Consider the following 12379-nt stretch of genomic DNA (forward strand, 5'->3'; position numbering starts at 1 on the left):
TTTTTTCCGCATCTATTGATGTAACGATTAGGGACTTTTTTCTATTAATATGGGGTATTCTGTTGTTTGTGTGTTGAACCACCCTCACGTTCCTGAAGAAATTCCTAACACCCCAGTAGTGCATCACCTTTTTTTTTCCAAGGGCTCCTTTGCATCTAGAATCGTCTTCCCCCAGACAGTAACCTAAGAGTAGCATCCACTTCCTATTTCTGTAACCTCAAAGCTTGATGTACTAAGCACTACAGTACTGCTCAGTGACCATCAACTGAACATGGACTCTAGGGGGAAGAAATCACGGAGCCCCACGACTTAGGCTATATGCACGTGTGACGGTGGGAGAGTTATACCAAAACTGTTCCTCTTCCAGTGGGATTGTTTTTCATTTTTACTACTTGCCTCCTCCCTTATCATATAAAAATGAATATAATCTCAAGTAACGCACAAGAGGCTATCAAGGAGTGCCTTCCAAAAAGGATCTGCCAACTCACAACTGTCGCCAACGGTATATGAGTGTTTACTTCAACAAACTAATTTTGCCAGTCTGATAGGTGGAAATGTCTCGCAGTTCAATGTTGCTAATTCTCTCAGTAGGAGAGAGGTTTGTGCTTCTCTGCAAATGCGCTGTAAAATATTTCATAAAGGAAGCAGCAGAGATTAGGGCTAGCTTTTCCAAGGCAACCTTTCCTGACTCTATTAACTACCCAACAAAGGCTTTCTAAAATTGAACAGACACACCAGACACGTTTATAATATTCTTAAGAGTTTATTATAAACTAGTTTCACAGGCCACAAGGAAGTAAAAGGACTATGTACAGCCTTACGGGAAACAGGCAGGGAGCTGAGGAGGGCCAAGATGAGTCTAGGGCCTTGGTGGGCGCATTCCCGGGGGAGGGGGCCCTGAAAGGGAAACCAGACAATCCCGTGAGACTCCGAGAACAACGGCATAACAAACAAACAGGTCTGTGGTAATCGGGCCCACGCCTCTGTGGAGCTACTTCCGTAACTCTGTGGCCAAGGGTCAAAGAAGGCCTGAAGTAAGAGTAAGAAGTTTAGTCAGTGCCTGATCTGCAACTCAAATCCCCAGCCCCACCCCAGCCTCCCACACCCTGCAGTTACCCGGTGATCAGAGGGACATATACGACATATATGCTAACTAGGGACTTCTCTGGGACAGACTGGGTTCCTAGGCTTATAAAGCCCATCAACAAAAAACCTAACTAGAGACACAGGGGTCAACCAGTGTGGCTGTGGGTTATCTTCGAGACCACCATGGCTTGCTGCAAAGAACACCAATCTGGGAGCCAGGACACTAAGCTGTCGGGGCCCATTTCCTTATCTATAAAGTGAGAGGACGAGTCTGTCAGCATTTCTCAAATTGGAGTTTGAGAGATAAACATAATAAGTAGTACGGCAACCTCTTCATTACCAGACATTGTCAAGCCAAAGGACACAGGACAATCCCATGACCTTTGTGGGGGACTCTCAGAATGCATGATCGCACAGTGCCCTGAGAACACCACCGTGGACACTGAGAAGTACCCGGGTGTAGGACTGCCCTAACTGCTCTAAGAGGGAGGGAAGGTCAATTTCAGAACTACTTTTCCCCTCTTCCCTTTCTGGACAAAGTTGCCCTCTAAGAGTGCATATCCTTAGGCTTAAGGCCTGAAAGCCCAGAGGGTATGGTCAAAATTCAACCTTCCTTCCATTCCCCATCCCAACATGCTCTCTAAGGAAGTCCAAATCACTGCTATTGGCACTTACCTCGCATCCCCGGGGGAGGGGGCCGCATCCCCGGAGGGGGCATGCCCATCGGAGTTCCCCGTCCAGGGGGGATCCCCATCGGGGGACCCATGGGAGGCCTCATGCCAGGTGGTGGGCCCATCATGCCTATGAGAGAAAAGCCCCAAGAACACAGCTCAAGTGTCTGTCTTGAAAAGGTAGCAGGGAACGTAACAAAACTGTCCACCAAGTTCTGAGGACGGACCATTCTACCCTCCCAGTCTCTGGGCCTTGAGCCAAAGAGGTGGGGCTCCCCATGGCTCCTGTCCAGCTAGTTCCGTGGTCAGTCAGTCAAGGCTGGATCTCAGAGTAATCCTGCTTAATTACACAAACTCATCACCAGTTTCAGTCAACGTTATGTCTCATCACGAATCCAGCGCAGGCACCTTCCATCAATTAGCAGGGGTCTCCTTACAGGCTTCTCACCTGGAGGGGGTGCCCCTCGGCCCATAGGTGGGGGAGGACCCCCACGGCCGGGTGGATACTGGGTTGGGGCCCCTGCAATACTGGCTGTGGCGGCGGCGGCGGCAGCAGCCACAGTGCCTCTTCCTTGCGGGGTCATCACCTAAGAGGACACGGGATCGGGGTCAGGCAGAACAGCAGAGGGCAATGCAGCATCCCACTCTCCTGCCCCCAACGTGGTTAAGACGGAGCCGACACCCAATCGATCCCCCACGCTGCAACTCCCGGCATCAGCATCAGGCTATCTGAAACCACCTGCCAGAGAAGATCAAGCCTGAATGCTCAATTCCCACCTTCTAGACCGGAGTTGAGGAGGCCCACTCCAAATCAGGGAAGGCAACTGCATTATCAAGTATGACGGATAACCGGTTGTAAGAGAGCATTCCCTCACATGCTGTTGTGGAAACATTTTGCCCCAATGTGGTTGGCCAAAATACCTTTCATGCATCTCTTTACTTCAGTAGCATCAACGTTAATTTACAACGTTCGGTTTCCCTTCTCACGGGAGTCTGGGACTACATACGAAGGACAATGAGACACTGACGGCCTGAGAGTCACAGGTTGGTCCTTCTGGACTCTTCCCGAACTGTGGGGCCCCTCTCCGTCCTCCATTTTAACCACAAGAAGTTGGTGCCCTTCCCCAACCCCTTACCTGTTGCGACGGCCCACCAACCCCTCGGACTGGCCCGGCAAGTCCTGCAGGAGCCTGCGGCATTGGAACACCAGCTGGGATTCCTCTGCCGGCAGCCCTGCCAATCCCTGGGCCCCCGGCAGCTCCAGCAAGTGGCACTCGGGCAATGCCAGTCTAAAAAATAAAGAAATATGCTAAAATGCTTAGGGCCTAGAGAATCCGTGCACTTTGGAACACCACTGCCAAGAGAGGCCCTCAGATTCACAGGACATCAAACCAAACAGCTTAAAGATACTACCTAGCCACCCACGTGTTAATGACATTCCTCTTCCATCCAAGATCATGTGCCTAGCTGTCACCCCTGCGCAGGCTAGAGAAACTTAAGAGTAAGTCTAGAGAAAACACACCACAACTCAACCTACGTGCATTCCTATGAAAATTAAACCAACAAAGGGCCAGGGCTCCATTCAGAAGGGTATATACCACAGGGGCTCCTGGGTGGCTCAGTCGGTTGAGCGCGTGACTCTTGATTTCGGCTCAGGTCACGATCCCGGGGTCATGGGATCGAGCCCTGTGTCGGGCTCCATGGGGAGTGTGGAGTCTGCTTGAGATTCTCCCTCTCCCTCTCTCTGTCCCTCTCCCCTGCCTGCTGGCGCACCCTAAAATATAATAAAATTAAAATAACAAATATTTAAAAAAAAAAAGGGGGTATAGTAGTCAAGAGCACTTGACCTGGCATCAAAGAGAAATGAAGTCCAGTCCCAGCTCTGATTCTCACCTAGCAGGTGACAGTGGGCAAGTAATCCCACAGTTCTGGGGCTGTTTCCTCACCTGTAAATGATGGGGTTATAACAAAACCGGTTGCAGTCATGAAGATTTAGAGTGAGTAGCAACTTCTACTGGAAACAGACACCAGGAGTTATGAATACAGACGTATGCTTCAACCAAAAAATGTGATAAACCCCTTGCAGGCATTTATAATTGGAAAGGCTCCCTATTCCCTTTGGAGTCAATGTATGAGTCCAAAAAAGACAGAAATGACTAGGGGGCACCTGGGTGGCTCAGTTGGTTAAGCGTCGACTCTGGATTTCCGCTCAGGTCATGATCTCAAAGTTGGGGAGTTCGACCCCTGGGGGATCCGCTCTCTCCCTCTCAAAATAAATTAAATACACATTAGAAAAGAGAGAGGGAGATGACTAGGATAACTACTCTGTCCTCACTTAGGGAATATTTTTAAGTCATTAACATGCCTTTTAAAAAGCATACAGCAGGGGAGCCTGGGTGGCTCATTCGGTTAAGAGTCCGACTCGAGTTCAGCTTAGGTCATGAACTCACAGTTCAAGCTCTGTGCTGAGTGTGGAGCCTGCCTGGGATTCTCTCTCTCCCTCTCTCTGTGTCCCTCCCCCATTCTCTCTCTCAAAATAAACAAACTTAAAAGAAAAAGAAAAAAATACAGCAATCAGAAGAATGTTTACAATGTTAAGGGAAAAAGCAGAACACAGTATTACACACGTTATATGTTAAAAAAAAAACGTACATGGACAAAAATAAGAAAAATTATTTCTTTGATGACAATGTTTTAAAACGAAAACAAGAAAACTTGGTTAGATGCTCTAAAGTCTAGTCTATTTCTAAGTGCAGGCTGGTGTTTACAGAACCAAGATTGCCTGGGATCAAATGCCAGCCTCACCACTTAATGGCTGAGACACCTTGGGCAAGTTACTAACCCCCAGTTTGTCTTCTCTTGTGGGAATGATTTATCTCAAAACACGGCTTACAAGAAGTGGCTAAAATACTGAAGTGCTTCGCACAGCAGATGTTTCATAAACGTTAACTAGTTTTCTCCAACTGTACAAAATATATACATTCTGCTGTTTGGAGTTAAGACTTTTTACTGTCCAGCCAGACTGCCATCACATTAAGAACTGACCAGATGGCCTTAAGTGCCTCTTCTCCTGACTCACTCTGTACATCAACTGAGGAAGAAGAGAGGGCTTTAAAGTTGGAAACCCTCAAATTCTAGTTCCCCATTGCTACTTCCTACTTAGAGGGTAACCTCTTGGAGATTCTATTGTCTATAAAAGGAGGACAAAAATCTGAGGATGCCTGTGAATTATGCAATGAAATGCAGAGAAGCTAAGGCAGAGCCTGGCTCACAGCAGGGGCTCCCTTCTCCAAGGCTTCCTGGCCTTGCACTGGCGAGCTCTGCTCTACGCTGACTTACGTCTTTGGGAGGAGGTCCCTCTACAGTCATGGAGACTAGGTTCTCCCCGCGAAGCAGCACCAGACCGAGGACTCGCTTCTCTTCTCTTTCTGCTTGCTTTGAGTTCTTTGGCCTGGGGATGGGTTTAGGGAAAGAAACAAAAAAAGTAAGCATCAGAAAGAGGGTAAAGCTCCCGTTCACCTGCCTAGGGGCCTCCAAAATTTTTACACTGTATCTCTCGACAAATGGTACAAAAACTTTCTCTAAAGCAACTTCCTCTGCACAGTCCTCACAGGCTGACTCATAACCCCTTAGGTGGCCGTCTCCCACGCCAAGAGGACGCGCTGGCCAAGAGATAGGACAAGAGTTAAGAAAGCCCAGCCCTGGCTCAAATGTTGCTCTGTAACCATGGTGAAGGTCTTTCCTCAGTCCACTCTTCTTTGCCATTACCCTACTCCCTCCCTTCAGCTTAAGGCCTCGTCTGTGTGAAGAGGCAGCCTGAACAACTCCAGTCGACCGAATCCCAGTCAGCCTTCTTGCGCGCAAGCCTCCTTCCACCATCAAGTCAACCCCGCAGAACTATTAACTCCATCCCTCAGGTCACCTCAGAAGTAGAAGAAAGGAAAAATAACTTCATAGAAGTTACACCTCTATCCTCAAAGCACAAAAACAGAAAGTTCCAACGCAACAACCAGAAAAGGATGAACAAAATATACCGCTGACCCTTGAACAACCTGGGTCTAAACCGTGCGGGGCCACTTAGATGCAGATTTTTTTCTGATACGGTGCTATAAATGTATTTTCTCTTCCTTATGATTTTTAAAAACGTTTCTTTTACTTTACTGTAGGAATACTGTATATACGAAACAGAACACACTAATTACATGCTAATCAAACGTTTATCTTATTGGTAAGGCTTCCTGGCCAACAGTAGACTAGTAGTTCAGTTTGGGAGAAGTCAAGAGTTACACGTGGATTTTCAATGGTGTGGAGTCTGCACCCCAACTCCTGGGTTGTTCGAGGGTCAGCTGTAAATGTAAACTGGGAAATAAAATAACCGTAACAAGACAGGGGAAGGGAAGAAAAAGCCAAAACCAATACCCTAAGAATAAAGGAAAGACAAAATGCCTGGATTTTTTAAAAGCTTAAAGGTTTCTGGGGCGCCGGGGTGGCTCAGTCGGTTAAGCGCCCGACTCTTGGTTTTAGCTCAAGTCATGACGTCACGGTTTATGAGTCAAGCCACACACAGGGCTCCGTGCTGACAGTGCAGAGCCTGCGTGGGATTCTCTCTCTTCCCCTCTCTCTGGCCCTCCCCCCGTCACTCTGTCTGTCAAAAATAAATAAACTGAGGGGCGCCTGGGTGGCGCAGTCGGTTGGGCGTCCGACTTCAGCCAGGTCACGATCTCGCGGTCCGTGAGTTCGAGCCCCGCGTCGGGCTCTGGGCTGATGGCTCGGAGCCTGGAGCCTGTTTCCGATTCTGTGTCTCCCTCTCTCTCTGCCCCTCCCCCGTTCATGCTGTGTCTCTCTCTGTCCCAAAAATAAATAAACGTTGAAAAAAAAATTTTTAAAAAGTAAATAAATAAATAAATAAATAAACTGAAAAAAATTTTTTTAATTAAAAAAAAAAACGTAAAGGTTTCCTTTTAATGATATTTTTTATATTAAATTAAGAGTTTTCTGGGGGTAGATAGTTCTTCCTTTTCTTTTGGGCCTATCTTTATTTTCTCTTTCTTTCTTTTTTTTTTTTTTATACTAAAAACACGTATTGTTCTTTCATTAAAAAAAAAAAAAAGAAACAAACCTTTCTGGGTATTTAAATTTTTCCTCATATGCTTTTATGTATTTTTAAAATTTATCTTCTAATAGACATTTTTTAATTATCAGAATAATTTCATTTAAAAAAAATAAAAGATGGAGCACCTGGGTGGCTCAGTCAGTTGAGTGTCCAACTTCAGCTCAGGTCATGGTCTCGTGGTCTGTGAGTTCGAGCCCCGCGTTGGGCTCTGTGCTGACAGCTTGGGGCCTGGGGCCTGGAGCCTGCTTCGGATTGTGTCTCCCTCCCTCTCTGCCCCTCCCCCGCTCATGCTCTGTCTCTCTCTCTCTCAAAAATAAACATTCAAAAAAAAAAATTTAGGGGCGCCTGGGTGGCTCAGTCAGTTAAGCGTCCGACTTCGGCTCAGGTCATGATCTCACGATTTTTGAGTTTGAGCCTCGCGTCTGGCTCTGTGCTGACAGCTCAGAGCCTGGAGCCTGCTTCGGATTCTGTGTCTCCTTCTCTCTCTGCCCCTCCCCCACTTGTGCTGTCCCTATCAAAAATAAATAAATAAATAAATAAATACATAAAAGACAGAAGAGACCATTTGGAATAGTTCTACACTGATCTGCTGGCCCCTCTCTACTGTGTCCCTGGCACTTGGCCATCCTTATTACACTGTATCCTGTACTTCTTGACCTCTTGCCACAAAAAGAAAACAACAGCCCCAAGGGGAATCAAAAGGAAATCACAGCCACCAACAACCTAATATGGACCACCGCATGGGGCAGAAGAGAGCTGACTGATCATGGAAGTCACATAACCTCTTTGGGCCTCAAGATGCCTCGAATGTAATATGCACGACAAGCTAGCCCACGTCTTTTAAGAGGCCAGAAGTTCAAGATCTGTGAGTCGTGAGACAAGGGAGCTATCCAATTGCATATGGAATTGTAGAAAAGTAGAAATGTTCTGATTGTGTCTATAAACGCCAACAAAAATCACTGGCCCCAAACCCACACGGGAAGCTGAGCACTTACCCTGAAGAGGGTCAGAGGCTTCTTAAAGCAGTTTCAGACCAGGCTGCATTGGGAGAGCCCTTTAGGCTACAGCTTTACAAATAGGCAATGAGGCCAGAAAATCAAGCTCTCCCCCCTCACACACCTGTGGGGAGAACATGAGAGCCCTTTACCCCAGTACCCAGGGGCACACACAGTCAGAGAAACAAAAAGCCTAGCAGCCCTCCTTACAACGTGTACTCCGCTAGAACTAGAGAGCGAGGCTTGCTGGGCTAAGGAAGATTTCTTGGAGTCCAATGTCCCCATTTAAATCTGCCCTCTAACGCAGGAGAGCAGACCAAGGAACCAGCTAGAGCTACATCGACCACCTGTCGCTTGCCCCACCCACCCGCTCCACTTCCCTCGCAACTCACATCCCACCCCCCGTGCGGCCCACTTCTCACTTGATCTTCCGGAACTCATCACAGTCACAGAGGATCAAGTTCATGTGCTTGTCAAAAGCCTTGAAGGTGCCAATGAAGATGCGGCCGTCTTGCAGGATGCACCTCATCCTGTAGTCGATGTGCTGCAGCATCTTGCTGCTCTTGCCCACAGTCTGCAAGGAGAAAGCAACGGGATGAGAGGCCAGCTCTCTTGGACCTGTATATCCCCGGCGCTTCCTAAAACCTTCAGCTGTGACTTTCTTTTCCACCAGGCTATCTTACTCCGTCGAGTCTTAGCTCTGTCTTCCAGCCACAGCCCTCCCCTGGGAATTCCCCCGCATCACCCTGTGCTCAGCCCTAACTTCTGCCCACTTCCCGGTTACTCCCTGCCCTTAAAATAAATCTTTTTCAAAAAAAAAAAAAAAAATCATCTTTACTTTCATTCAATTTTTTTGAATGTTTATGATTTATTATTTTTGAGACAGACAGAGAGACAGAATCGGAAGCAGGCTTCAGGCTCTGAGCTGTCAGCACAGAGCCCGATGCGGGGTTCGAACCCACGGACCACGAGATCATGACCTGAGCCGAAGTCGGACATCTAACTGACTGAACCACCCAGACACCCCTAAAATCATCTCTTTTTTTAGGAATAGGCATATTACAATTGCCTATGTCTATGCTGTGTCAGTCTCAGGGGTGAGGGTGAAAAGTACCTCCAAATGAATCCAGCACTCCCCTCCACCAAATTAGCCATCTGCCACTGTGCAGATTATAGGTGTGTGACTCCAGTGCCATGGAACACCCACAGCCCATTTAAAAGACAGAGTAAAGGGACACCTGGGTGGCTCTGTCAGTTAAGCATCTGACTTCGGCTCAAGTCATGTTTTGCAGTCTGTGAGTTCGAGCCCCGCATGGGGCTCTGTGCTGACGGCTCAGAGCCTGGGGCCTGATTCAGATTCTGGGTCTCCCTCTCTCTCTGCCCCTTGCCTGCTCAGGGTGTCTCGGTCTCAAAAATAAACATTAAAAAAAATTTTTTTAAATAAACAAATAAATAAATTAAAGACCAAGTAAAAGAGGTGCTGGAATGATTGGCACTCAAATCCAATCAATGAGAAATCCCTCATCAGAAAGGAGATGATGGGCTTGGAGGCAAGAGGCATGGAATCTCTAAAGCAAAAACATGGGCGTGCCTCCAAGACTACCTTTAAGAGGGAGACCTTCTGGTGGTCAGGGCGCTAATCAGTTCAAACACATAATGGTCTTTAAGAATAAAGAACTTGCTTTCACTTCTTTATTAATCCAACAACCTTTTTTACTTTGTAGCCCGGATTCCAATGTAGCTTTGCTAAGAGACAAAATAGATCTTGCAATGCAAGGTGTCAGATGTCTTTGGCAGTTCTCTCTCTCTCTCTCTCTAGAAATAAACAACCTGGCATTTCGTTTGCAGATCAGTCTCCTGTCAGCCTGATTGGTGTGGGCCAGTCCTAACTCACCCAAGTGCCTTCTTTGTGGCAGGCACCGTGCTTGCTGTTCATCTCTGTGAGCTTGGACCAGAACAGGATTTTGAGCCCACAAATGTATGGATCAGAACCTTGACTGACACCCTGGAGACCCTGGTTATGTGGTTTACTCTCCCTCAAACGACTATTTTAACCAGCTTGTAACTGCACAGCTTCTAGCCACACAGATCTGAACCTCTATGGTCTACCTTGTAAGAGCTTAACGCTTCCTTGGTGCTCACTGTGTACCAGGCACTGTGACAAGCACTACATATCTCATTTAATTCGAGAAATCAGAACTGTTATTCCTGTTTTACAGACAACAGCCACTGAAGCCAGGAGAGGATAAGTAGCTTGTCCTGTCTCACAGCCAGGAAGCCGGGTTGGAACCTAGACAGACTGAATCCAGTGCCCACTCTTCCAACCAATCCCACAAACAATTCCCTGCTTTCAGTTCCCCCCAAGTGTAACAGCTACAGAACACAGTGATCTTTCTGAACACAACTAAGTTTGTGTCATTTTGCTGGCTAAATCCTTGACTGGTATACCTCATCATCCACAGGATTGTATGTAACAGCACATAAAATTCCTCCAGCCTTCTTCCTCTCTTCCTCCTTCAGAAACTTTCAATAGTGCTACCCTTCCTGCTTTGCTCTTGTAGTCCTTCCAAACTAGAATATTCCCTTCTATTTTCGCTGGGAAGACACTTCTAACAACGTCTAAGGGCTCTGCTCAGGAATCCTCTACTCCAGACGGCCTTCTTACCCCGCCCCTCCCTCGCCGTTACTTTTACGTAATGCCTAACTACCTATCACTCTGGATTAGATTATCTGTGTCCCCACCGAGAAAGTGAACTGGGTGAAGGAAGGAAGCATTTCATTATGTAGCTCCAGGGCCTGAAAAGTCAGGCATACTTAAAACACACAGACACGCTGAACAAACGAGCTGAATTCTTCCCCCCAAACACTGCCGTTCACCCTCCCAGTCCCTCCTATCTACCGGACCCAAGCACTCTCTCTAGATTCGGCCACAAGTCTTCCCCACCTCTTTCCGCAACTCCTCCTCAGACCCCGTTTCACACGTCTGAGTCTCTCACCGGGTCTTCCCCAGTCCTCCCGCGGCTCTAATGCCTGCTCCGAAACCCCAGACATGCATTTATTCTGCAAAAGTTTACTTCGTGCCTGCAGGAACCCAAGCACTGTGGCTACAGCGGCGTGGAGGGCCGGAGTGCTATCCTCGCCACCACCGAGCGACTCAGGCCTCTGTTCCTCAGTTCCAGCCTTCCCCTCCCCCACCCTACCGAATGGCCAAGGTCCGGGTCTCCCCTGCCCGCACCGGGCGGCCGCGGCCCGGGCCTTCACCGCCATGAACCCCCAACCCGTGACCTCCTCCCGATCAGTCGCGGCCCCCACTCCACAACACACTCGGAAGTTCCCGCGCCTCCCGCCTGCGCCTCCTCACCATGGTGGCGGTTCTGATGGCTCCGATTCCCGCCGGATTCCCCTCGGCAGAGGCCTAGACGCCCGCCAGTAAACCGCTTCCCGCCGCCGCTACCGGAAGAGCGGCCTCGTATAAAATGGGGTCGGGCGGAAGCTACTTCCGGTCTCTGCGCGGGCTCACGAGTTCCGGCCAAAAGGCGGAGCTGTGAGCAAGGAGCCCTTCGGGACTTGGGGCGGGGCTTGGGCGGGGCTTGGGCGGGGCTTGGGCGGGGCTTGGGCGGGGCTAACGTCAAGCTGAACTTCGCGGAGATGTTTGGTCACCTTCCTAGTTTCAGTCCGTTGCTGAGATGCTCCTCCACACTTTCCTTTCTGTCCTCCACCCCGTGTCCCGGCCCATTCTGTCTTGGTCCTCATCTCCCACCACTCTCCCTCGGCTCTCCTGAAGCCACCGCCCTTGCTTTTCTGTTAACTTGCTTGACGCGCTCCTACCTTAGCATGCTTGCGTTTGCTGTCGCCTCTGCCTGGAATGCTAGTCTTCCAGGTATGTGCACAACTTCACTTCCTTGAAGACTTAAGCTCAAATAACATTTTCCCACTGAGGACTTCCCTAGCCATCCTGTTGAAAACTGCAGCCTTCCCACCCATCCCTGCTTTACCTTTCTCCTTAACAATGATCCCTAATATACTATATGTTATTTTTCCTCCCCATTAGAATGGAAATTCTGAGGGTACAGATTTTCCTTTGTGTATTGTTACTGCAATGCCTAGAACACTGCTTAGCACAAAACAAGGGCTTAAAACATATTTGAATGAATGAATGAAGGAATGAGTCAATCAACCAATCCCATCCATTCCTATGACCTTTGAATATTACGTAAATGCTCAGGAATCTCAAATTTATTCCTCTGACCCTGGGTTCTTCATTTAACTCTTGGCCTTTTACATCCACCGCCTGCTTGATCTGGATGTCTAATAGGTATCCTAAATTTAACACAGTGAAAATTGGATTCTTGATTGTTGTATTCCCTTTTCTTCCCAAACCCACTTCTTACCAGTGTTCCCGATCTCAGGAGTTTCTCGAGTTAAAAAACAAAAAGCAAAATGACAAACTTGGGAGCATCCTTGATTCCTCTATTTCTCTCCCACCTCATAATCAATCAGTCAGCAAATCCTGG

The 12379-nt window shown here is 48.1% G+C and overlaps 1 protein-coding gene across 2 annotated transcripts; it reads right to left on the reverse strand.

Moving 5' to 3' along the window:
- Nucleotides 1-747: 747 nt before the first annotated feature.
- On the reverse strand, nucleotides 748-11350 carry SNRPB (small nuclear ribonucleoprotein polypeptides B and B1). 2 transcript variants are annotated; one of them, XM_047068887.1, is made up of 7 exons: nucleotides 11227-11350; nucleotides 8288-8439; nucleotides 5097-5208; nucleotides 2894-3046; nucleotides 2206-2344; nucleotides 1762-1887; nucleotides 748-897 (listed from the first exon to the last, which is right to left on the reverse strand). In XM_047068887.1, the coding sequence occupies exons 1-7, from the start codon at nucleotides 11227-11229 to the stop codon at nucleotides 860-862; spliced, it is 723 nt and encodes a 240-aa protein (XP_046924843.1). In that variant the 5' UTR covers nucleotides 11230-11350; the 3' UTR covers nucleotides 748-859. The 2 variants fall into 2 exon arrangements, with proteins under 2 accessions (XP_046924843.1, XP_046924844.1); XM_047068888.1 differs by having other exon boundaries at nucleotides 861-1029.
- Between the last annotated feature and the right edge of the window lie 1029 nt (nucleotides 11351-12379).

Source organism: Lynx rufus, unplaced genomic scaffold, assembly GCF_022079265.1.
Source record: "Lynx rufus isolate CCGP_SWC_20201006 ecotype Redwood Valley unplaced genomic scaffold, mLynRuf1.p SCAF_8, whole genome shotgun sequence".
Taxonomy (NCBI): domain Eukaryota; kingdom Metazoa; phylum Chordata; class Mammalia; order Carnivora; family Felidae; genus Lynx; species Lynx rufus.